Source organism: Halichoeres trimaculatus, unplaced genomic scaffold (assembly GCF_033239565.1).
Source record: "Halichoeres trimaculatus isolate MK-OKI-2021-1 unplaced genomic scaffold, fHalTri1.1 fHalTri1_scaffold_13, whole genome shotgun sequence".
Taxonomy (NCBI): domain Eukaryota; kingdom Metazoa; phylum Chordata; class Actinopteri; order Labriformes; family Labridae; genus Halichoeres; species Halichoeres trimaculatus.
The window spans coordinates 31,416,187-31,439,119 of record NW_027437191.1 but is presented as its reverse complement, the minus strand read 5'-3'; the positions used below and the strand labels follow the sequence as shown (position 1 = coordinate 31,439,119).

Genomic DNA, 22,933 nt, shown 5'->3' with positions numbered 1-22,933 from the left:
GATAAAAGCTCATTTATTTGTGATGCCCCCCTTATTATTTTGGAAAATCCTAACTGATGGATTCAGTGGCGAGTTATAACTTTAAGATTCTGAATCTGAGTAATGACTTCAAGGATTTATTTATTTATTTATTGAAGGATCCCTGATGTATCTATTGTTTTCTTATATAGGATTCTAACTCGTGGTGTAAAAAGCAGGACTTTCACTTATAACAGAAAACATTAACACTGTGTCAGAGCTGCTTTGTCTTGAGTGAACACTTCTCCCACCGCAGCATAACTCTCATCATCTCCTGTGTTGTTTGCAGTGATCACTCAGACGCTGATGATAAAACAAACTTTATATCTTCATGAGTAAATCTCCTTCGTTGGACTTGGCTTCCTCAGCTGCCAATAAAACGAGTCGTTCATCCGTTTGACGTTTATGGTTCAACTGTTGGAGCTGATGTGAAACTGAAAACCTCATCACGGCCACAGAGAGAAGCTCCCGCTGCTTCCCAGTCCTGAACTGGACGGTAAGAATAAAAAAGTGAAGTGAACTGACCTACAGCAGTTGTTGTTTCCACACATGAGCACTTCCCTGCCTCCACAGCAGATGGTGCAGTAGGACTGGTAGCCGTCGTCGTCGTACTGGTACGCACACTCCAGGAAGGAGTTCTGGGAGGAGAGGGCAGAGGAGGCACGTCTGTGTTTGTCCATCACCAAAAAATCTGTTTCTCCTTCTGTTTCTGTGTTTGTGTCAGCATCCAACTCATATTTTACAACTTTTCAATGCTTTTAAACCTGATCAAACAAAGCAACTCATGCACATCTACAGGAAATAAAGGGTTGTTTCACTATTTTGATCTGAAAACTAAAATCTTATCAAGTGTTTTTGTCTTATTTTCAGTAGAAAATGTCTTTTTAGACTTAATATGAGCCACATCCACCTGACCAGTCCAGAAAAATGTCTTGTTTTAAGTTATTTGAAGACAAAAATGGGAGAAAAGTTATTAGTATTAAGACATTATTCTAGTTTTAAGCAAATTGTTGAGCAAATTTTTCTTGTTCTATTGGCAGATTTATTTTTACTTGTTACAGCAATTCAGACCTCATTTTGGTTTTTAAATAACTTGAAATAAGACATTTTTCTGGACTAATCAGGTGAATGTATTTCATATCATAAAGGGCGTAGACTGTAAAGTTGCACACACTATAAATAACACCAACATTACTTCACATTTGGCTCTATAACATCAGTTTTTCTGCTGATTTAGAGAAAAAAATTGTGAAATATATTTGTAAAATATTATATATAAATGTGCAAAATTTTATCTCACTGTTAAAATGTTATCCTATAAAAGTTGAATGTTATTTATAAATGTTGTATGTTTAATGAATAAATATAAATGAATATCCTGATTCTTTATATTTAGCTAAGTTTCTAAATATTTAGTTTCTTTCTTAATATTTAGCTAAGACTAAATATTTATGAAAGATTTATAAATCTTCTGCAAAGATTTCAAGACATTTGCTAAAATTTCTAAATATGAAGTCAAGATTTCTAAGTCTTGAGGCACAATTTCTAAATATTCAGCTACGATTTCAAAATATTTAGCTAATATTCACACTCCGGCCTGCCGGGTAGTCCCGAAATAAAAGTCTGAGGAAGTGATTGAAGAAAGTCAAGCTCTACTTCTTCGATGTCGGCCACGGGATCTTTAATGGGACCATCACAGCACTTGGTACGTTTATTTTCTAACGGCTGATTTAGCCGACTGTGTTTGACTTTCTTAAAATCCACTTAGCTGGATTGCTTCCTCCAACTTTTATTTTGGTACTTCTGGCGGGCGGGAGTGTGAATTTGCATGTTAGCTAAATATTTAGAAATCATACCTCAAGAATCAGAAATCTTTACTTCATATTTATAAATCTTTAGTTCATCTATCCACCATACTTTTTTATCTTATAATCACTAATGCAACAGATGACCCTGCCTATAGTTATTATTATTATTATTATAATTATACCAATAATAATAATAATAATAATAATAATAATAATAATAATAATAATAATAATAATAATAATAATAATTATTATTATTATTATTATTATTATTATTATTATTATTATTATTATTATGATAATAATAATAACAACAAAAATAATGATAATAATACTAATAATAACATTATTATTACTATTATTATTATTATTATTATTATTATTGTTTTCATTTTCTTTGGTTTGCTCCTTGTTTTTGCTTCCTATGTTGTTGAAGCTAATTTTTTGTATATTTAAGTTTTCCTTGGTTTTGCATTGTTACTATTATTATAATTATTTCATCTTTTTCTTGTTTTATGTTATATATTTTGCCGTACAGATCCGTTCTTCTTTTTTTTAATTGTTATTGAAAAACTTCTAATAAACAAAGTTATATAAAAAAGAAATGTTTGCGTAAGATTTATGAATCTTGTTTAAATATTTAGTCTTAACTAAATATTTAGAATCAGGACATTTATTTATAACATTTATAAATAATATTCAACATTTATATATAATATCTGACAATATCTTACAAATATTTCTCTAAATCTGCAGAAAAAGTGACGTTTTGGAGCTAAATGTAGAGAAATATTGTTATTTGTAGTGTGTGCAACTTTACAATCAGCGCTCCATAATATCAAGCATAACACGACAATTTTTTCTGAAAATAAGACGAAAACACTTGATAAGATTTTAGATTTTTTTCCAGTGTAGTATAGTTTAAAGGTTTAAAGGTGTTTTTTTTGTTTTTCATGCTCATAAAAATAGGAATTCCAACAATTTAAGTCATGATAAGTCATTATTGTTTATTTGTTTGTCTTAATATCATTGATATTTTATTTGTATGTTGACTAACTTCCATAATCAGTGAACACTCTCATGTAGTGGAGGAAGATCTGTTACTGTGTTAATGTGACGTGGAAAGTCAGTGAAAAATCAAAAAACTGTTGAATGGATTCATAAAAACCTCATCATTTCCACAGATAACCCTCCAGCACCATCATATCATCCCTCTGCAGTGTTAGTCTATCATATCACTGCTCAGCCCAGAGGACACGCAGGACGTCTGTGAGGACTTCCTTACTTTGCAGCCCTGGCACATGGCTCCTCCGAACAGAGGATGCTCCAGAGAGACGTTGAGGCTTCCACAGGAGATGCAGATATCTAAACAAACACAAGAAACACTTTTAAAACCACGTCTCAGGCTGGCCCGCTTTAACGGACTCGTGCCTGTTAGTCCTGAAAGATCATTTCTTCAATCAATAACAAAGACGGAGTGCTTACTTGGCCAGGCGCTGCGATCTGTAACTCTATATTTACTTTCCGGCTCGTAATCTGTTTTGGAGGCCCGGGCCCTTACAGCGGCGCGGCGGTGAATGATTATTGTTGTTCTTGTTGCATAAATGAATCGGCTAAATGCCACAACATGTTAACAAGGAGGAGAATTGGATTGCAGAGAAGTTTGGCCTTGAGGAGGAGAGGAACTGAGTGAACCCTGAATCTGATTTTCAGTCTTTGGAGAAACTCTGACTGAAGCAGAACGAGAGAAATTGTTTTAACTCAAAAGTTTTCCTCATTAAACAAGGAAAAACGTGTAAAATATACTCTCTTAAAGTCTTCTTTTTTGTCTTTAAACGATCGAACAGTGAATGTTTGGAGGAAGAGTTAAAGACTTGATCCTACGACCAGTGTAGCGAGGACTGCGGCCTCTGGGATAATCTGGCGCCTCAGTGATCCTGATCGTGTTAAAGCAGCCTGCTCCTCATGCTTTAAACTTGTTCCCTGCACTGCCTCAGATCTAAAGTAATGGGGAAGTTTTAACAGAATGATGTTTGGGCTGCCTCTAAGGGACGATATTATTTGACGTAATGACTTTGGTCGGTCAGAGGTGGAGTGATACGACTGGAAACTCTTCATAAAGGTTAAATTACTTCCTCTAGGCTTCAAAGAAAAGACACAAAAGCTTCACATCTCTGTTCATGAACGTGGAGAAGTAGGTGATTGGATTCATACGTTATGGCCCTGCCCTGCAGGAAAGTTAGTTTGGACAGAAGTCTGAGAGTTCATTTCAGTGATCGTTAATGTTTCTCAGTGTCTGTCTGCTGGGTCAAACGGTCGTAGGAATAAAAAGAAGACAAGAAGGGAATTCTGCTGGTTTAGGTATCAGTACCTCAGTACAGTTACTTGGCACTTCTGTTTGAAACGTGACAACAAGCTAACGTAAGTTTCTACTGTGCGTCAGTAGCCGGCTATGCGTAGTGCTATCGGCAATCAGAGCTAACGTAGCCTCACTCTCCATTTTATTGATAGATTTTCAACTTTGAACAGACCACTGCAGAATAACTGCTGACTGTGGGTTGGAGTCAACATTAGCACAAACAGTTTAGCTCTTTTAGCCTTTAGCTCATGCTCTATCTCTCTCCTGTTTATCTTTCTTCTGCTCTTCTGTCCTTTTTCTGTCTGACAGTTAGGCTCCAGTGTCCACCATCACTACAAAATTAATCACAGAAATCATTTTCAGAAGAGAAAAACACAGATCTCTCTTCTCACGTGGTGTTGTCATACAGACTTGGATGGGCTTGCTTGACCTGATCAGGAAGCTGCAATGTAGCATTTCAAAATCACCTATATTTGTGCTAATTATCTCATTTTAAAGTGTGGATTATGATTGGGTATGCAGCCCTTTTAAATAAATGACACAAAGTTCATGTCCGCACATGTCATTGTCTGTAATACTGATTTGACTGACTGTTAAATCTGATCAATATGAAGAATGGTTTGTTTTTGTCTTGTTAAAACCAGATCTCCCCCTGTTTTTGTTTTTGTCAAGCTCTGGACCTGTGTGTATTACTGCCATATACAGGGATGGGTACCTTTCACATTTGAAACGATATGGTACCCACGCCCGGTACCTGGCAATCGGTATCGGTATTTAACAGTACCATTTGTGTTCATGTGGTAAAAAATATCAATTCAATAAAATTAATTAATAATTAAATCTCAAATTTCTTTTATTTGACATATTTTTTTCTTCAATATATATTAAACTTGCAATCCTGTGTTCATGTCCAGCATGGAAAATCTCCTACTCTTCCACTTCCCTCACAGTCAAAAGGATGCGTTTAGGTACCTAAACATGGTACCTTTTAATTTCACGTAAATCAGTATCTGGTACTTTTGACAGAACTCAGACGGTACCTACAAAGGACCTAACACGGTACCCATTCCTATTCATATTCAAATATTTAAACAATGAATTAAAGAAATATAATGATTTCAGTTCTGCATTAAAGGGGCTGTGAGGAGTTTTAAAGTGATCTTGAAAAAATCTCCCTTCTAGATATAAGTCTGATCCTAATCCACACTTTAAAATGAGAATATCAGCACCAAAAATACTAGTTTCAGGTTTCCAGTTCAGGTCGTCCAAGACCAGATTGATTTACAGCACGTCTAAGTCTCTGTGACAACAGCACGCCGGCTGACAGAGATCTGTGTTTTTCTCTGTTGAAAACGATTTCTGTGATTAGTTTTGTAGTGATGGTGGACACAGGAGCCTAACTGTCAGACAGAAAAAGGACAGAAGAGCAGAAGAAAGATAAACAGGAGAGAGATAGAGCACAAGCTAAAGGCTAAAAGGGCTAAAGTGTTTGTGCTAATGTTGATTCCAACCCGCAGTCAGCAGTTATTCTGCAGTGGTCTGTTCAAACTTGAGTCTATCAATAAAATGAAGAGTGAGGTTACGTTAGCTCTGATTGGTAGATGAGTGGTAGGACATAACCAGGATTCACTAACGTTACACATTACAGACACGTCTCACAGCACCGGGCAGCTGATAGCACTACATATAACCAGCTACTACAATGTTTGCTTGATGTCACGTTTCAAACCATAGTGCTATGTAACTGCACTGATAAATACCTTACCTCGGCGTGTTGTATCCAGTAAAAAGTTGACTTGAACAAAGAAAATTTGTTTTGATCTGAACTCCATTTAATTCCAAAACAAACACACAAGGTGGCAAAAGAGTGCAATCAAAACAGATCCTCTTCATAGCATCTTTAAACATTCAGTTTTTTTCCTAAAAAAACATTGACAGTGATATCATACAGAGGATAATAATGAATAAATCTTGAAAGTTTTACCGTCTATGTTCCTGATCTTCTTCTTGATCTCATATATGAGTCTCTCTGTAACAAAACACACAAATTAACCCATCAACACATTTGTTTAAGTCATATTTTCTGGGATTTATGTCACTGATACAAAAAGCTTATAAGGCAGTTAAAGGGAGAATGAACTGTATCACTGCAGTACAATCGTCCTGTTTGTCCAAACTCACCCAGAAGCTGAGCTCTCAACCTGAAAGTCCTGATTTAAATTTTCTCTGAGTGGGAAGAGCGCGCTCACTCCTCCACACGCAGACATATTTAAACAGAATAAATAAAGTTAGAAAGATTATTCTGAGCCTGCTTTCAGCTTACCTCTGGTCCCTTCGTCGATCACCTCTCTGATCTTTGCTTTTTCCACTGAGTTCTTTCGTGGTTTCTTTGCAGGCGGAGGCGTGTACGCCGCCTCGGGTTCGGCCCACATCTCTGGGTACATTTCTTTGTATGAGTTTTGTTCACCTGAAGGTAAAATGACAGATTTTTTAATGTTATATGGCTCAGGAGTCAGTGGTTAAATCTTCAGAAACAGAGAGTTTGTTAATCAGTCTGAGGCTCTTTTTTCTTTTTTAAGTCAGTTTTGGCGTGCACAGGTTTGTTGATGCTAATTTGGATTAAGAAGGAGTTTATAAAACCAGATTATTCTTTAAAAGTACTCTGATAGCTGCTTATTTACATTTATTTTTTTTACAAAATAATATCTAATATTATGACACTTTGTCTACCAATTAAATCTGAGTGCAGGGCATGTTCTGCTGCATGTGCTACTAGGATCAACAGCAGAGTTACAGCAGCCTCCGCTGGACAAAAAGTGTAATGACATCTTTCCTCAATCACTCAGAAGATTGTTTTCTGCAGTTTGATTTTCCGTTAAAAGAGATTTCATATCAGTGCTCATCAGGAAACACACGCTGATATTGACATATCTGTAAGCTCCCTCTGAGAGTTTCTCAAAGTGGGGTCCCAGGTCCCCCAGGGGTCTGTGAACCAAAGCTTGGGGGTCCGTGGAATCATTTAAAAATGATTGTAAAAGTGTTATAAATCACTGAAAGAGCATCTCAACAAACTAGGATCTCTTGCACTAATAAAATCAGCTTTTTTCCAATATTTTTCCCAACCGGCCTCCCAACACCCAGCCTTTCTGAACTCAACAACACAGCCATGCACCATAACACTTGACCCCAGCCATCCTCTCTACTCTATCTTCACTCTCCTCCCGTCTGGACGCAGATACAGGGCCATAGCCTGGAAACAGGCACGCTTCAGCAGCAGCTTAGTCCCGTCTGCCATCACTTTGCTGAACAAGTGGACCTAAGTGACTGTAGTGTGTAGTAATTATGTGTATGACAACGTTTTTTGTGCAGACAGTGGCACAAATCTCCTGTGAAGGACATTAAAGGATCTATCTATCTATTTAGTTTTGTGCCATGAGATTAAATCTCATACAATCGAGTCATATCCATCACTTCGTTGTTTGCAACTATAAAAAAAAACCTTGAAAACAAAACACACCTTGGTGCAGCGATGTGCAGACTTTTTGAGGGGCAGGGGCGAAAAGAACAAAAAGGCACATACAGCGTGCGTTTTTGCCACCCAAGAGGGCAGTTTTTATCTTTTAACCACCCAAAAGCACAGTTAAGTGTGTTTTGCAAACCAGGATTGCACTTTGGGACATGATTTGTCTCCTGAGAGGTCACTTCAGTGTGTGTTTTTCAACACTGCCAAAGTCAAACTTTCTTAAAGTTTACAAAGTGAATTACTTATAAAGTTCAAATGTAGCCCAATTCTCTAGTTGTAAAATACTGCATAGTACTTTATCAAATAGTATCAATATTAAGCTTATTATTATTATAATAAAGATGGATCGTTGAAAAAATGTCTAAGCTAAAAGCGATGCATGGTCTAAAAAAGTCTGAGAGGCCTGTTACAGCTGCAGGCGTGAGGCTTTAGCTAACGTTAGCGCCGCAGTCCTTCAGTCTGAAGAGCAGCAGAGTGAAGTGGCGACAGAGTGGGTCAAACCGGTGCAGCACTTTCAACACTCTCGAGGAAAGATTATCTGAGGACGTGAGCGGTTATCTCTGTGTGGACACAGTTATCGTTGCTTCCTCTGTAGCAGCACAGCAGCCATGTTTTCTTGTGAATGGTGGTGAATGTGGCTCATATTAAATCTAAAGAGACTTTTTCTACTGAAAATAAGACAAAAACGCTTAACAAGACTGAATAAAGATCATTTTGCTGTCACACAAACGTCGCACATGTTATTTTGGCTGTTGATGATCAGAGAAAACAGCAGCAGTGTTACCGCTCTGTCAAGTTTCCTCATCAAAACCCCTGAGTGATCTCAAGAGAACAAGAGGAAAAGGGTAAAAAGGTGACTTTGAAAAGTTATTTTGAAAACACATTTTTTCAGTTTGTCATATCTATTGCGTCTCTATAGCTCACAGTTACATAGTCTTTATCTTTAAAGGTAGAGTCTGCAGGAATTTTCTTTAAAAAAAAGTCATCTTTTACAGGAATTATCCTACTTAATCGTCCCCTACGGGCCTCGATACATGTGTGTCAGTGTCTGTGTCTGCCTTAAACCCTCTCCTCAGCCTGGATGTTGATGTTTTGGTTGTTTCACGATATTTCTGGGCGGAGAATAGACATGGTAACTGAGGTTGGCGTTGTGGGCTCAAGGTCCTAAGCCCACCCTCAACTTTTCTTATAAACTTTATTTATATATTTATATATATTTTCAATCAGTTTAAAAAGAGCACAATACAGTTTTGTCACTTGATGTCCATTTTGTTAGTGTCAGATGCGCTGTCTCGTAAAATAAGCCATGTTTTTTAGTTGGTTGGAAAAAATAGTTATGAAACATTCAGCTTCACGTGGGCAGGATCAGAAAATTATTTTGGAAAAAACAGTAGATTCTTATTGATTTTATTTTACCGTGGTTAAAGTCTCTGGTCTTACAGCTTATAATAAACTGTAACGGTGCATTACAGCACCAATTTTTGGTCAGTAACATGGAGAGCGATTACAGGTAGTTTTTCTGATGCCGAAAAAGGTTATAAAAAAGCAGTTAAATGTGGAAAAAAAACAAATACATAATTTTTATCAATTAAATTAATGATCTGCAAACTTTTGTAACTTAAGGCCCAGCCAAAACTGAAATCCTGGCTCTATTCCTAGTGGTTACCTCAGCTAAGTGACCTTGGGTGTTGATAACAGCGAGTGGAAGAAGAAGCAGCTACGATAGCAGACGTAGCGCGGAGGAAGAAAAACAACCAAAGTGAAACGAAACGCCAAAGAGATAAAGCTTTTTCCTAAACGAAGGTGAAGCTTGGCTAGACTTTCACTCGATTTCAGGAACTTGGAGAGCAGCATAAAACAAAGAGCGATGTGAGTTAGCTTTCTGCTAACCAGGTATGTGTGAAATACCTGTGATTAGCTTGTGCTAACATGCTAACAAGTCAGGTGCCCAGCTCTCAAGTCTCTCCGAAGCGGAAACATGATGCTACAGGTGGTTGCTGGGCTAGTGAGTGTGTTCACGTAGTCACTGTTGGAGGCTTTGGGTGTGTGCTGCTGCTGGCCCTGAGCCAAGGAGGAGCCCAGTTTGAATGTTGTGTTTACTTTTGATAATGATTTTCTTACTGCAACTTCTCTCACTATAAGGCGCACTTCGCTGTTTGAAATCAAACAAAACATGTACAGAGTAGAGCTGTCACTTTGATGCGTTAATCAGATTAATTAATTACACCGCAAATTAATGCATTAAAAAAATTAAAGCAGATTAACTCATTAGCTGCAAGCCGTTTTCAGAGCATCTTGAACGATCTTTCAAGACCCAAATAATCTTGTTTCCTCTGACTATGTAAACACCAAAACTACCTAAGAAGAGTGGACTCTCTTCTTTTATGTCTATCTTCCTGTTTTTGATCCTAAAACAGACAAAACAAACTTTTTTGATCACGTTCATCTCGGGCGCTTCAACCTTTGATCCTCTCCATGATGTCTGTCGTCTTTTCTCACGATGGCGTCGCTCTTTCTCTCTGAACTACCGCGACACATCCTCACTTGGAGCGTGAGCTGCCTGAACTTTTCTGACTTGCAGTGTCTAGCTATGTCTCTGTCATCTCACATCTTCTCCTCATATCCATGCTGAGCTCTCATCCAAAGAGCACACCGCTCTCACCCACAGTAGTTTATGAGCAGGATTTTGATTGACAAGCTCCAACAGACCCCTCCTCTATAGACGTAAATGGCTGGTTGAAAAAAATGTGGATTTACAAATCTTCTCTTCTTCATGTATTGATTTGTTTAGTTATGCCCTGCAATTTTGTAATGTCCTAGAAATTGAATTCTTTATTTAATCAGATATTAGATTAAAATGTGATTAATCAAATTAATTAATCACAAAACTTTTGATTAATTAGATTAATTTTTTTAATCGCCTGACAGCACTAGTACTGAGTTTGAGATAATCATGAACAACATGATACAGAGAGTGTGTTTACCCTCTGGGGGGTCCAGGGATTGTGGACCACTGGGTAGGAAGCCGGTCATCGCCCACTCGATCATCTGCCTGGTCTGAATCTCGACCCCCTCGGCTTCATCGCTCGCATCGCAGGAAGGAAACGGCTTTCCCGCCCGAACGCTGGCCACCTAGAAACAGAACAAACACACACACAAAGCCCGGTTACAGAGAAATGGAAAAGCTGCTTCTGACGTGGCTCTTCAGAAACAGTCACTGAAGGAGGATAGATGGGGTCATTATGGCAGCACATGAAAACCAAAGCATGAAATATGTGATGACTTTAGCGGACGAATCCTTCACTGCTTGATTTTTACTTTAGTAAAGGTTTGAGGGAATTATTACCCAGAGGAGGTGAAGTAAATGTGTTCTGTGTTACTGACCAGAGGAATGAAAAATGAGCCATATAAATATGAGATTGAAACTACTTCAGTGTCACTGCTTGTGAATTATAAGCAGAGCGAGATGAGAGCAACTCCTACACGATCACAAAATACCTGGAGATCACATCTGCAGGTCGTTACGTAAGGAGGAATGAGTAAAAGACGAACTCCTGGACCCTGCATTTCAAAGTTTGAAAACTGCCAAAAAGTCACACACTCCCTGACGTTAAAGCGGGGTGTTTGTTACCTGCAGAGCCTCGAAGATGGCTTTCCGGTACATGGACTGTTTGTTGTAAGTGGGCTGGTGGAAGGCAGACGAGAAAGAGCTCAAAGGCATCAGCTTCTCCACACAAACCTGCAAAACAAAACAAAAAAGAGATGAATGTCAAACCCGGACGTCACAACTGACGGCAATTTATTTGAGCCAAGAAACAGGCTTGGATATTTTGGTGGGGAAATAAATCAAAAGGAGATTGTTTTGCTCTTTCTACCTGGCTGAAATATGGGTTAACATAAAATCTGAATTAATGAAAATCAAAAGAAAGAGCTGATTGAAAAATAATCAAATAAAAATGTACTAAAAAATGAAAAATAAATAAAAAGCATAAAATTAGAGTAACAGGATTTTAACTTCCAGGTGGATCAGATAATAAAGACTTTCTTATTATTTCTGCAGGAACAACACCAGCTGTGTCTTTCTCCTCCACAGGGAAGATGTTAGGGCTAATTTTAGAGCATCCGACGTGGCTCTGCTGGGGATTGAACACACGTCATATCAGTTCAGCTCATTAAGGGATTTTTGTCAGTGAAGCCACTCACCACGGAGAACTTGCCGTCACCGAACCACATCACCCAGCGAGTCCCGTCTGCAGCTCGACTCCGACCGCTCATCCACCAGGACACGATCCTGCCGGGCCACCAGGAGAAGCCTCGCAGCTTCCCGAAGACCAGCGTACCGATGCTGAAACCTCGGCCGTCCTGTCAGCACACAGAGGGGTCACAGAGACACCAGACTTTAACCACCAGCTCTGTAGTTTCATCCATAAAAGTGATAAAACCAACCAACAGTATGAAATATGCCTTTAAGAGGGGGACCATGTTTGAAGTTCAAGCTAAATGTTGCTTAAAGAGACAGCAGCTCATTAAAAAAAAAGTTTTGGACTCTGAAATGAAGTTTCCTGAAATAGCAGTGCAAGACAAAAACAGTTTTTTTAGGCCTTAATTTTACGGAGTTTCCACAGGGCTACCAGAGAAACAGTATAAAGCCTTTTCACAAAAAAGCACCATACCCCTCTTTAAGTTGCATTCACTAAATGTAATCAGCTGCAGAGTTCAGTGAAATTAAGAAAAAGGGAAGAAAAGTGTCAGACTTTCAAGATTGTGAGAGTTTGAAGTTTTAAAACTCTGAGTGTAAGAGAAAATAGTGGCTTCAGTCCGGGAGGAAAGCCAAACATTTACCCCAAAAAAATATTTAAAATGGAAAATATGGAAAGAAAAATTCCAAAAAATAAAGTAAAAAACAAATAAAAAATGTTAAGCTCTTTCTTTAAAAAGAAATATTAAAACTGGAAAACATGGAAAGAAAAAAATCAACAAAATAATAAAAAAAAAAAGTCTAAAACTCCTTCTTTAGAAAAATACTAAAACTGGAAAATATGGGGAAAAAAATTCCAGCAAATTAAATAAAAAACTAAAAAAGAATCTTTAACTCCCTTTTAAAAAAAATATTAGAAACTGGATAATATGGGAAGAAAAAATTCCAGAAAATGAAATAAAAAACAAATAAAAAGTCTTAAACTTTCTCGTTGGAAAAAAATATATAAACCAAAAAAAAAAATGGGAAGAAAAAAAATCCAGAAAATTTAATAAAAAAAACAAATATAAAATCTTTAACTCTCCCTTTGAAAAAAAATATATTAAAACTGGAAAGTATGGGAAGAAAAAAAAAATCAACAAAATTAAAAAAAAAAAAAAAAAGAATCTTTAAGTCCCTCTTTAAAAAAAATATTAAAACTGGAAAATATGGGAAGAAAAATTTCCAGAAAATTAAATAAAAAAACAAATAAAAAGTCTTAAACTCTCTCGTTGGAAAAAAAAAATACAAACTGGAAAATTTTGGAAGAAAAAATTCCAGAAATTTAAAAAAAAAAATTAAAAAAATCTTAAAACCATTTAAAAAAAAAAAATTATGTTTCAGATTCTTACTCTGAGTACTTCTCAGACTCTGAGTTTACCTGGTTCTCAGCCTCGCTGGGTGTAGCCTGCTCTCCCCGAGCCACCGGCTCAGGAGTCACTGCGACCGTCGGCGAGGCGGGGTCTGTGTGTTGCTGTGAAGGGGGAGGGGCTGGGCTGGCAGGCTCCTCCTCTTTCTGGAAGTCGCCCTCTGATAGGTCGTCCATCATGTTCATCTCTGCCTCTCTGTACGCCCGTCGCTCTGCCTGTGAGAGACGGAGGAGACGGGAGGATGAGCAGAAGTAATGTATGTGATACAGCTGATAAAAATAAAAGAAGACACCAGTTGTATTTACTTTTAAATGGTATATAACTTGTACTTAGAGCTTAAAGTGCTGTAAACAGGTAGTCTTGTTCACCCATTCACCCATTCACCCATTCACAGACTGATGGCACACACAGGCTGCTACAGTAAGGAACATTAGTATTTGTTAAACTCATTCATTCACATCCACACACTGTTGACCAACAGCAGGAATGACTTGGATTCAGAGTTTTGCTCAGTGATACTTCAGCATGTGACTGCAGGAGCTTGGATTGAACTCCCACCTTCAGATGGAAAAATGACCAACTCAACCACTGAGCCTGTATGCTGATGTTTTGGCTGCGTCAGGCCATTTCAAGGTGGAGTAAGCATGGTTAGCCAATCACGGCGCGCCCAGTGTGCAAGTGACTTCGCGTGTTGATTAGTGAGTGGAAGAAGATAATCTGAGCGGCTACAATTGTGGGTGTAGGATGAAGAAAGGCACAGCCGAAGTGAAATGAAACACCAAACAGATAAAGCTTTTTCCTAAGCGAGGGTGAAGCTTGGCTTCGAAGAGTGATGCAAGTTAGCTTTCCACCAACCAGGTATGTGTCAAATACCTGTGATTAGTTTGTACTAATGTGTTAAGTCAGGTGCACGGCTCTTGAGTCTTTACTACATAGAAACATGATGTTACAGGCGGTTGCTGGGCTAGTTTCCAAAGTAAAAACAGACTGAAGATTACCAAAACGTAATCTTCAGTCTCATTCTCATGTTAAGGAATACAGAATTAATACTGATATCAGGTCAGTATTGGTATTGGCCGATACCAAAGCCCAGGTATCAGGATCTGTATTTGGACTAAGAGAGTTGGAATGGTGCATCCTGGTATAGTTTAAATCTTACATGGATGACTAAGCTTACAGTTTGCTTATCAGAAACTAGGGATGGGCGAGTGCCGATACCAGGTACTGGTGTGACAGTGTCACCAAAAACGTTTGATTAAATCAGGGAAGTGTTGTTGAGAATGAAATGAATGAAAGTGCGATTGATGAAATTAAAGGAAGTTTTCAGTACAATGAAAAGAAATCCCTCTTAGAGAAAAAAGTGTAAGATATGACGGGGTACCTGTTTGTTTCCCGATTTGGTTTATAGTCAAAAAAGAAAAGAAAAGAAAGGACGAAATTATAAAAGGAGGACGTGGCATCAGGGAAGGGGCGGAGAGGAGATCGAGAGGGAAAAAGACAATGTAACAGGCGTGCCGATGGAAAGGGCCTGGAACCTAGAAAAAAGTAATAAACTGACTGTGCAAAGGTGAATTAATCTTAAAATAAACATCCCAGAGGTGTTTACTTGAATGCGCCGCTAAATCCCTACGGATCCCTCGGATTATCGCTTCCTAGGACCAGGAGTGCGCACCTACCGACGGTTGGGTGGATTTGAGTTGTTTCGAGGGGTGGTGAGAACGTTTGATTTTTGCATTTTTTCCTTGTATACCAGTGTCTTTCTGTTGATCGATCACGTTTTTTGGGGTGGTTTTTTTTTTTTCCAGCGTGGATTACTTTCAGGGCTTAAGAAGAATCACTACGGCTTTCGTTGGGAAAGTGAACCCACAAACTGCCTGAAAGAAATTTTAAAAGGACTCGAAAAGGACAAGCGGGATAATTTTCGTTAGAAAGGAATTTTTGCTTTATTTAGAGAGGGAAAATACTGTGTTTGGGGCTTTGTTTGAGAAAATATTAAAGTTTGAGTTTCATTTCGCACCGGGTGCGCAGGAGAGGCGCTCTTTGATTTTGATTATAGGGTACATTTTTGTTTTATTTAAACACCGTCTCGTGAGAGTTCATTGATTTCATTTGTTTAACCTCTATTTTTTGGTCTGCTTAAATACGCCTTTTTTGGGAGAATTTATCAGTTTCCTAAAAGTTACCCCCTTGAGTATTTTAACGCCGAATTGATAAGGGTTAGGTTGTTACTTTGGGATCGGGCCAATACCAACCTTAATTTCAGAGGAAACTCAAGTCCTCCTCCCCAGTAGTTGGCGCTACAATGCAGCAATGCAAAGAGAGTTGTTTGTGTTTTACTTGGGGCTTGATGGAAAAGTTACTGTGCTGCCTTTGTTAGAAATTATCTGTCGTTAATAATCAAAAGTTAACGTATCAAAAGAACCAGTGGTACCGGTACTTGGTACTCAGGAGAGACTACTTGTACTGGTTTCTGTCTTAAAAAAAAGTGGTATCAGACATCCCTATTGGAAATTTTTTTACTTTTTCTGTTTATGTTGGAAAAACTTTATCTAGAGAAAGTTTGAAAACAAACGGCAACTTTCTGATTTGATCCTGTATCAGCTGTAACCTTTCTTCAGCGCCTGCTCTGAAAATCATCCTCATCAGCTGCTCCTCTATCACAACCTTTACGTCTGACTCCTCCACAGGCTTACACTGTCCTTCAAAGAGGGGTTGTGTGTGTGTGTGTGTGTGTGTGTGTGTGTGGGGATCCCGGTACGTATGTAACTGATGTTTTCTCCTGCTCTTTCCAGCTGATGCGGTGGCTGCATTAGATCAGGGCCTCTTAGTGCCCGAGGCTGTTGGAACAATCCTATAATTGTTCCTCTAAACAGGAAGTGAGCTCGGAGAGGAGGGTGGGGTGGGGAGGCGGTTCATCGGGTTCAGCTCGGGAAGGAGAGAGAAGGACGGAGAGAAGACGAAGACAGGCGGAGGGAGAGAGAAAATAGGATTATATCATAAAACTGAGAGATGGACGGAGACAGAGGGAAAGAGGAGATGCTGCTTCTTTATAAACTATTTTTATCACCCATGATGTCATGAGCTCGTCACACAGTTTCTCATGAGAAGGACTGAGAGTTTTGGCTGGTTTAGGCTGAGTCAGCATTTCTCTGTTCAGGCCTCTCGTCAGAAACATGAAGTCGCTCAATGGATACAGGCAAAGTTTTCAGTAGATTGACAGGTGAGGAAGAGTCCAGAAACATTTCATCCCTGAGCTTTCGAGGGACAAAAAATGAATATGACTTCACGGTTTGATAAAAACTGTGTAAAGAATCTTAACGTGCCCCAGATGTGAAATCCCACGATGCTTCCCGGAGTATCCTCCTGACCTAAAAACGTGCTTCCTTTCGGTTTCAGAAGTCTGGTTTCTCTTTCAGCAGATCTTAAAATCAGCACATTTTGGTGAGAATGTTTTTCATCAAACTCTTATAGTAAGAAGCACACATGACAGGAGAAGAAGAAGAAGAAGAAGAAGAAGAAGAAGAAGAAGAAGAAGAAGAAGAAGAAGAAAGAGGAAGAGGAAGGGGCGATGGCATAAATCAGAGAAGAGGAGACACTAAAAGTGAAAGTGTTGGGTCATGACAGCACTCTCCTCCGCATGACCCCGAGGCCACGGGATGACTCTTCCTCGCTGCTGTTGACCTCTGACCTCATAAAATCCTAATCAGCCTGTTACACGGATCGTAAGCAGACCACACACTCAAACACACTCTGACAACACACACACATTTCTAAGTGCAGTGTGAGGGGAACTCCATATGTTGTCACTTGTTTCTAAAACATCTGTGACGCCTGAATCTGGATTTCTACTTCAAACAACCAAAAACTTCACACGCACACACTTTTAGAAAGTATCAGTTACATAAAAAGAAATCGAAACTTCATTACCTGACACACATCACTTCTCTCATTATCTGAACCAGGTTGTCTCATCAGGATTTGTTTCTGACCCAAGTGGCTCTGAGATCTCACCAAAGTCCCGCCCACAGGATGAAACAGTTTGTTGCCTGGCAACATCAGCTGATTGAGCACCACATCAGGAAGCTTTGTTGCTTTCAGGGATCTAGATGAGTCATGGATGACAGAGCAGTATGTACTCCTCTGCTCATGTTTCTGTGGGAGATAAACTCCGGTCTGACAGAAACTAAAACAGGAAAAAGCCTCCTCGTCTCTTTACATCTGATTATTTCCACGACAAAGCGATTGAACTGCACCATGAACGCTTTTTACAGTAAATACATTAATTTGTTTTTCAGATCAGGCGTTCACTGAGAAACTGTCTACAGTACACTTTCCAAAACACATGATAAATGACCAACAATCAGGCCAGCAGAGAGCTGTGTTTTCTGCTTACTTGTCAAGAGTGAACTATGGCAAAATACGAGCATGTTATGTTAAACTGGAGCTGATTAATGATGCTATTAAACACAGAGAGGAAAAGAGAGGAGAGGTCAGAGGAAAAGGAAAGTACAGCTGATGTATGTGAGTACAGAATATGACGGGGAAGACCCCAATCAGAAAAAAAATCAGCTGTAACAAGTTGACAAATCACAGGGCGATGACTCTGTAATCTCACATTTAACTGTGACCTGCTTAGGGGACTGCAGATGTTAATTAGCTTTAAGCTAACTCTGGAACAATGCATTAAATAGTGACGTTTATAAAAAAAATAAAGAACATGGCCCCTTTATAAACAAATCAAACTCACTAACTAACTAACAAAATAAATAAATATATAAATAAAATATATATATGAAAAATACATATATTAATAAAGAAAATAAAAATATATTAATATTCATTAAATTACAAAAATAATAAATATATAAATAAATTAATATAATATACATATACATTAAATCAATTAGAATAATACATAAAATGAATATAATAAATATTTAAATAAATAAATATAATATTTAAATAAATAAATATAATATTTATATAAATAATCATGATATATAAAAATTTTAAGTAAGTAAAATTATTTAAATCAAATAGATACAATAAAAATTTAAATAAAGAAATAAAATTATATAAATTAAATAAATACAAATATAATTAAAATACATATATAAATCAATCATTTTATTCGCACAATTTTGCCAAATCATGCAGCTGCAGGTGTTGTTGGCAGCTGCTGAAAGTAACTAACAAAATCACATGTAGTCTAACTTGGTTACTTTTAAAACCAAATAATCCCAAATCAATCAATAAATTAAATAAATGTTTAAATAAGTAAATTTGGGTATTTTAGGGGTTTCTGTTCTCCAGCTTTTTAAAGCCTTGGTCACAACCTTTTAGGGCCTTGTAGGCAAGGCAAGTTTATTTAAATAGCAAATTATAGCATGGCAAATTCAAATGCTTGTAACGCCACATTATGTAATAACCCCCCAATATCTAATAATGAAATAAATTTTCACTTTTTTATGTAATAACGTTGCATTTCCTGATAATCTGCTGCATTTTGTAATAAAATTCTCGTACAGAATATGTATTAAACTTTGTTGCATTATTACTAGTTCTTCCATATTGCATCACTTATTCCAAACTGGGGCGTTATTACTTAATGAAGTGAAAATTGATAACATTATAATATTTTGGGTTGTTATTACATAATGTGGTGTTACAGTGCTTTAAAGAGAAAAAATATTAAAAGAAAACAATGAAAACTCAATTAAAAAGCAGATAACAAATAATAAGATGCAGTAAAACAAATTAGAATTGCAAAAAGAAAGAAGAAGTTTAAAACAGATTTTAAGGTATAACTATAAAAGTTGCAGTGCAGATTTTAAAAAGATATTAAAGTGATTAGTTAAAATGCTCTAATAAAAGGCTGCTGTAAAAGGTGAGTCTTCAACCTGGATTTAAAGGAGCAAAGAGTTTCAGCAGACCTGATATTTTCTAGCATTTGGAGCATAGCAGAAGCTGAATGCTGCTTTTCTATGTGTGGACATGGCCGGGCATTTTCAAACACAAATTACCCCCTTACTCATTTTTAAAAATACTTTCATACACAACTGAGTGTGACTTGAAGCATGCCTCAAATTTGTCAGTGTTTTTCAGATGTAATATTCATGCCGGCCAATCAGAATGAGCCCTATCATCCAGCTGTAGCGTTTGACGAACGACAACTCTGTTTCCTGACGTCTACACCAAACCACAAAACCAGAGTTTTCAAAAATCTTCACTCGACAACTTCACAGTTGAATTATCACATTTTTTACCTCAGCTTTGTTTTTCTTTCATCACTTTTTTTCTCAAGACCTGAGTTTGTGACTTTGTTGAAGTTCATGAACCACATGCTCCAGCTTCTTGGATCTTAACTGTAACTGCCGGTGAAAGAAATGTCACACAATAATGGAGCATGTGCAAAAAAGCAGCAGCCATGTTTGATTCCCTGTGATAAACAGACAAAAAAAAGGTTGTAATTCTGTGAGTTACGGCTTTGAACTCTAAAAAACCCCGCGGCCTGGTCAGTGTGTTCACTCTTGTTCCCACCTCCCCCTTGACCTCCGACCCCTCACCCCACGACCTCCCCAATGAGCCGTTTCTTAAACCCCGCCCCCTTTATGAGCATGACCGACCCTGACCTGGGGATGAACCCGTCGTCCTACACAAACACACTCTCACACACACTCACACACATAGACTATTCTCTTTCATTAGCATTGATTTCAGCTGTGTGACATGTTAAAGGAAACAATCAGAGCGTCTCCATGAAGCTCAGCAGACGTCTGAAAATAAAATCGATCAAACATCACCCGTTCGTTCGTCTTTGAACGACACTAAAACATTTTATGTGTTTACTGCTCAGTAATTGGTCGTTCTTTTTGTGTTTTTCCCGATGATTAACATGTTTGAAAGTCATTTGAATGACAAAGACGGCAGCGAGGAATGCTTTGAACTCTAAGCTGAATGAAAAAAAGGTAATTGGGATAAAAATGATTCACTTTTGTTTGAGGCTGGATGTTAAAACTGCAGCACGGTCGGTGAGTGTTTGTTCTAGTTTTGTAATTTTCATTCTTTGAGATCCTTCAAAGGAAACAGAAATGTGAAAAAGCTTCCGAGGATTTAATTGAAATTCCTGTTGAGCTTGAAAATAAGATGAAGAATAAATCCTGTGAAACAGCAAATAGTAGTTTCAGTCGTCAAACGGACAAAACAAAATTGGCTTTTTTTAATCTAGATTTTTCATTTTTAAAGACATCTTTTGAGGCCATTTTGACTTCAAGGAAAATTTTGAGCTTATTTCTTCAAATCTTTGAAGACTTCTTCAACTTTTTTAACTATATTAAATCATTAAATTATTTGAGTATTTAATGTTTCTTTAAATATTTATCATATTATATTAAATTATATTATTTTAAATTATTTAACATTATATAAAATCATCTTTTATTATATTTTATTATATTAAATTTATTTTTTTACATTATATAATATTAAATTAATTATTCTACATTATATTATATTATATTATATTAAATTATATTTAATTATTCTACATTATATTATATTATATTAAATTATATTTAATTATATTACATTATATTTCATCATATATTTTTTTCCTGTAAATATTCATATTTTTTATTATTATTATTTTCATTTTATTTTTTTATTTTTTTTTATATTTTAGATCTTAACTTTCTCTATATTTTATCTGCATTTCCTTTTTTTTCCTTGTAATTGTTAGCACCAACACAACAAGACAAATTTAATGTTTATGCAAATGTACTTGTCAATAAAACTTCATTCATTCTGATTCTGATTTATCACATTCTACTTTTTGTTTATAAAAAGATGAACAGAAAACATTGTCCCTATATTGTACTCATTAAAATGTGCCATCTATGCATTTTTTAGTTTTAACACTTGAAATTTTGCACCAGCGTACCAGAGTACGAGAGCTGTAAGAATTAACATTTTCTTTCTGTAATGAAATGTAAAAGTTGTCATGAAGCCAGAAAATATTTGGAGAAAAGATTTATCCACACTTCATACTTTCTGTTAGTCCTCTGTGGTTCCCAGCTTGAGGTCAGGACCCCTACAGGAGGTCACAGGAGGAGCTGAAGGGGTCTTAGGATGATTAACAGAGGAGAAGCAAAAACTAACATACCCAACACTGTTTATGTTTCCTCAGACTCCTCTTTAACTTTTCCTTTTCCCTGTGTAAACTCTTGTACAACTTGACTTCTTTAAGAAACTCAAAAGAGAGATTTTCAGTCTTAACTTAGCGACCTTTAACCAAGAGTTAGAAGTGGAGTTTTTTTTCAACGTCTAAAGCCTTAAACAGTCTGAAACTTGTGTTTTTAGCAGCTTTCATTCAACTGGCAGAAGCAGAGCAACACAAGTAAAAACAACTATGAACATGGATGTCTACGCAAGATCATTTAAATGATGAACACAGAAAAAGAGAAGAAAAGCAGATGCAAGAAGCTTTTTTATCTGACTCCATCAGTGCCCAGCTGCAAAAAGTTTTAAAGTTTTAAAAACCACTTTGTTTTATCTGCTGGTTCAGGCTCTTATCAGGTGTTTTTGTCTTGTTTTCAATAGAAAATGTCTTTTTAGGCTCAATATGAGCCACATTCACCTGACCAGCCAAGAAAAATATCTTAATTCATGTTATTTCAAGACAAAAAATGAGGTCTGAATTGCTTTAAACAAGTTTGAAAACAGAAGAATAAGACAATTTTCACATAAAATGAGACAAAAACACAAGACAAAAAAAAAACAATAATGAAAGAAATATAAAAAAAAATTTAAAACCTGCCAATGTTACAAGACAAACATACAAAAGAGGAGTAAGGCCTCTGCAAAATAAAATAAATGAATAAATTAATTAATGCATAAATTAAAAAATAATAATAATAATAATTTTTTACTACTATTTTTTCTAAGAAAAAAGTCATAATCCTGAATTTTTTCTCAGAAAAAATAGAAAAAAAAATAAAAATAAAAAAAAATAATAATAATAATTCAGTGGCCCTTTTCCTCTTCCAAAGAAATGTCACTTATATTTAGACATTATTTTACCTTTTAAGCAAATTTTAAAGCAAATTTCTCTCCCGTTAACCATTGGCAGATTTTTCTACTTTTTACAAGAATTTTAGACCTCATTTTGTCTTTAAATAACTTGAAATAAGACATTTTTCTGGACTGATAAGCTAAATGTGGCTAATGCTAAGTATCAAAAGACATTTTCTTCTTAATATAAGACAAAAACACTTGATAAGATGACAGTTTTTACACTGTAAAACAGCGAAAAAACAAATCTGAACTTTGAAAGTGAACCTCGTGCACCCTGACTTATTTAATGACACGCTTAGACATGCTACAGAGAGCAGGCTGATGTTAAGACGGTTATCAACACGACAAACACTAATTGTATGACTTTGCTGCCATGAGACACTATAGGAAACTTTTTCCTTCACTTGAAAGTCTCCAAACATGAAAAATTTAAGTAAACAAGACGTAAACAAATGTAAACAACATGAGTTTAGCAAAGAAAGCTAACGTCTGAGATGTAACGCCTTGGTAACAGACGCTGCTGTTGTCAAATAAAACCTGAATTTC

At 36.8% G+C, this 22,933-nt stretch overlaps 1 protein-coding gene across 4 annotated transcripts in view; it reads right to left on the bottom strand.

The window, feature by feature from the left end:
* The window catches only part of LOC141801593 (DNA (cytosine-5)-methyltransferase 3A-like), a 90,767-nt gene that overhangs the window by 13,673 nt on the left and 54,161 nt on the right, over positions 1 to 22,933 (bottom strand). For all 4 annotated transcript variants that reach the window (XM_074684695.1, XM_074684693.1, XM_074684694.1 and 1 more), the window contains 8 exons: positions 13,327 to 13,530; positions 11,912 to 12,070; positions 11,340 to 11,447; positions 10,693 to 10,840; positions 6,509 to 6,652; positions 6,170 to 6,214; positions 3,112 to 3,191; positions 544 to 656 (listed from right to left, as the gene is read on the bottom strand). In XM_074684695.1, the coding sequence (XP_074540796.1) occupies positions 544 to 656; positions 3,112 to 3,191; positions 6,170 to 6,214; positions 6,509 to 6,652; positions 10,693 to 10,840; positions 11,340 to 11,447; positions 11,912 to 12,070; positions 13,327 to 13,530 (1,001 nt within the window). The remainder of the gene's footprint in view (positions 1 to 543; positions 657 to 3,111; positions 3,192 to 6,169; positions 6,215 to 6,508; positions 6,653 to 10,692; positions 10,841 to 11,339; positions 11,448 to 11,911; positions 12,071 to 13,326; positions 13,531 to 22,933) is intronic.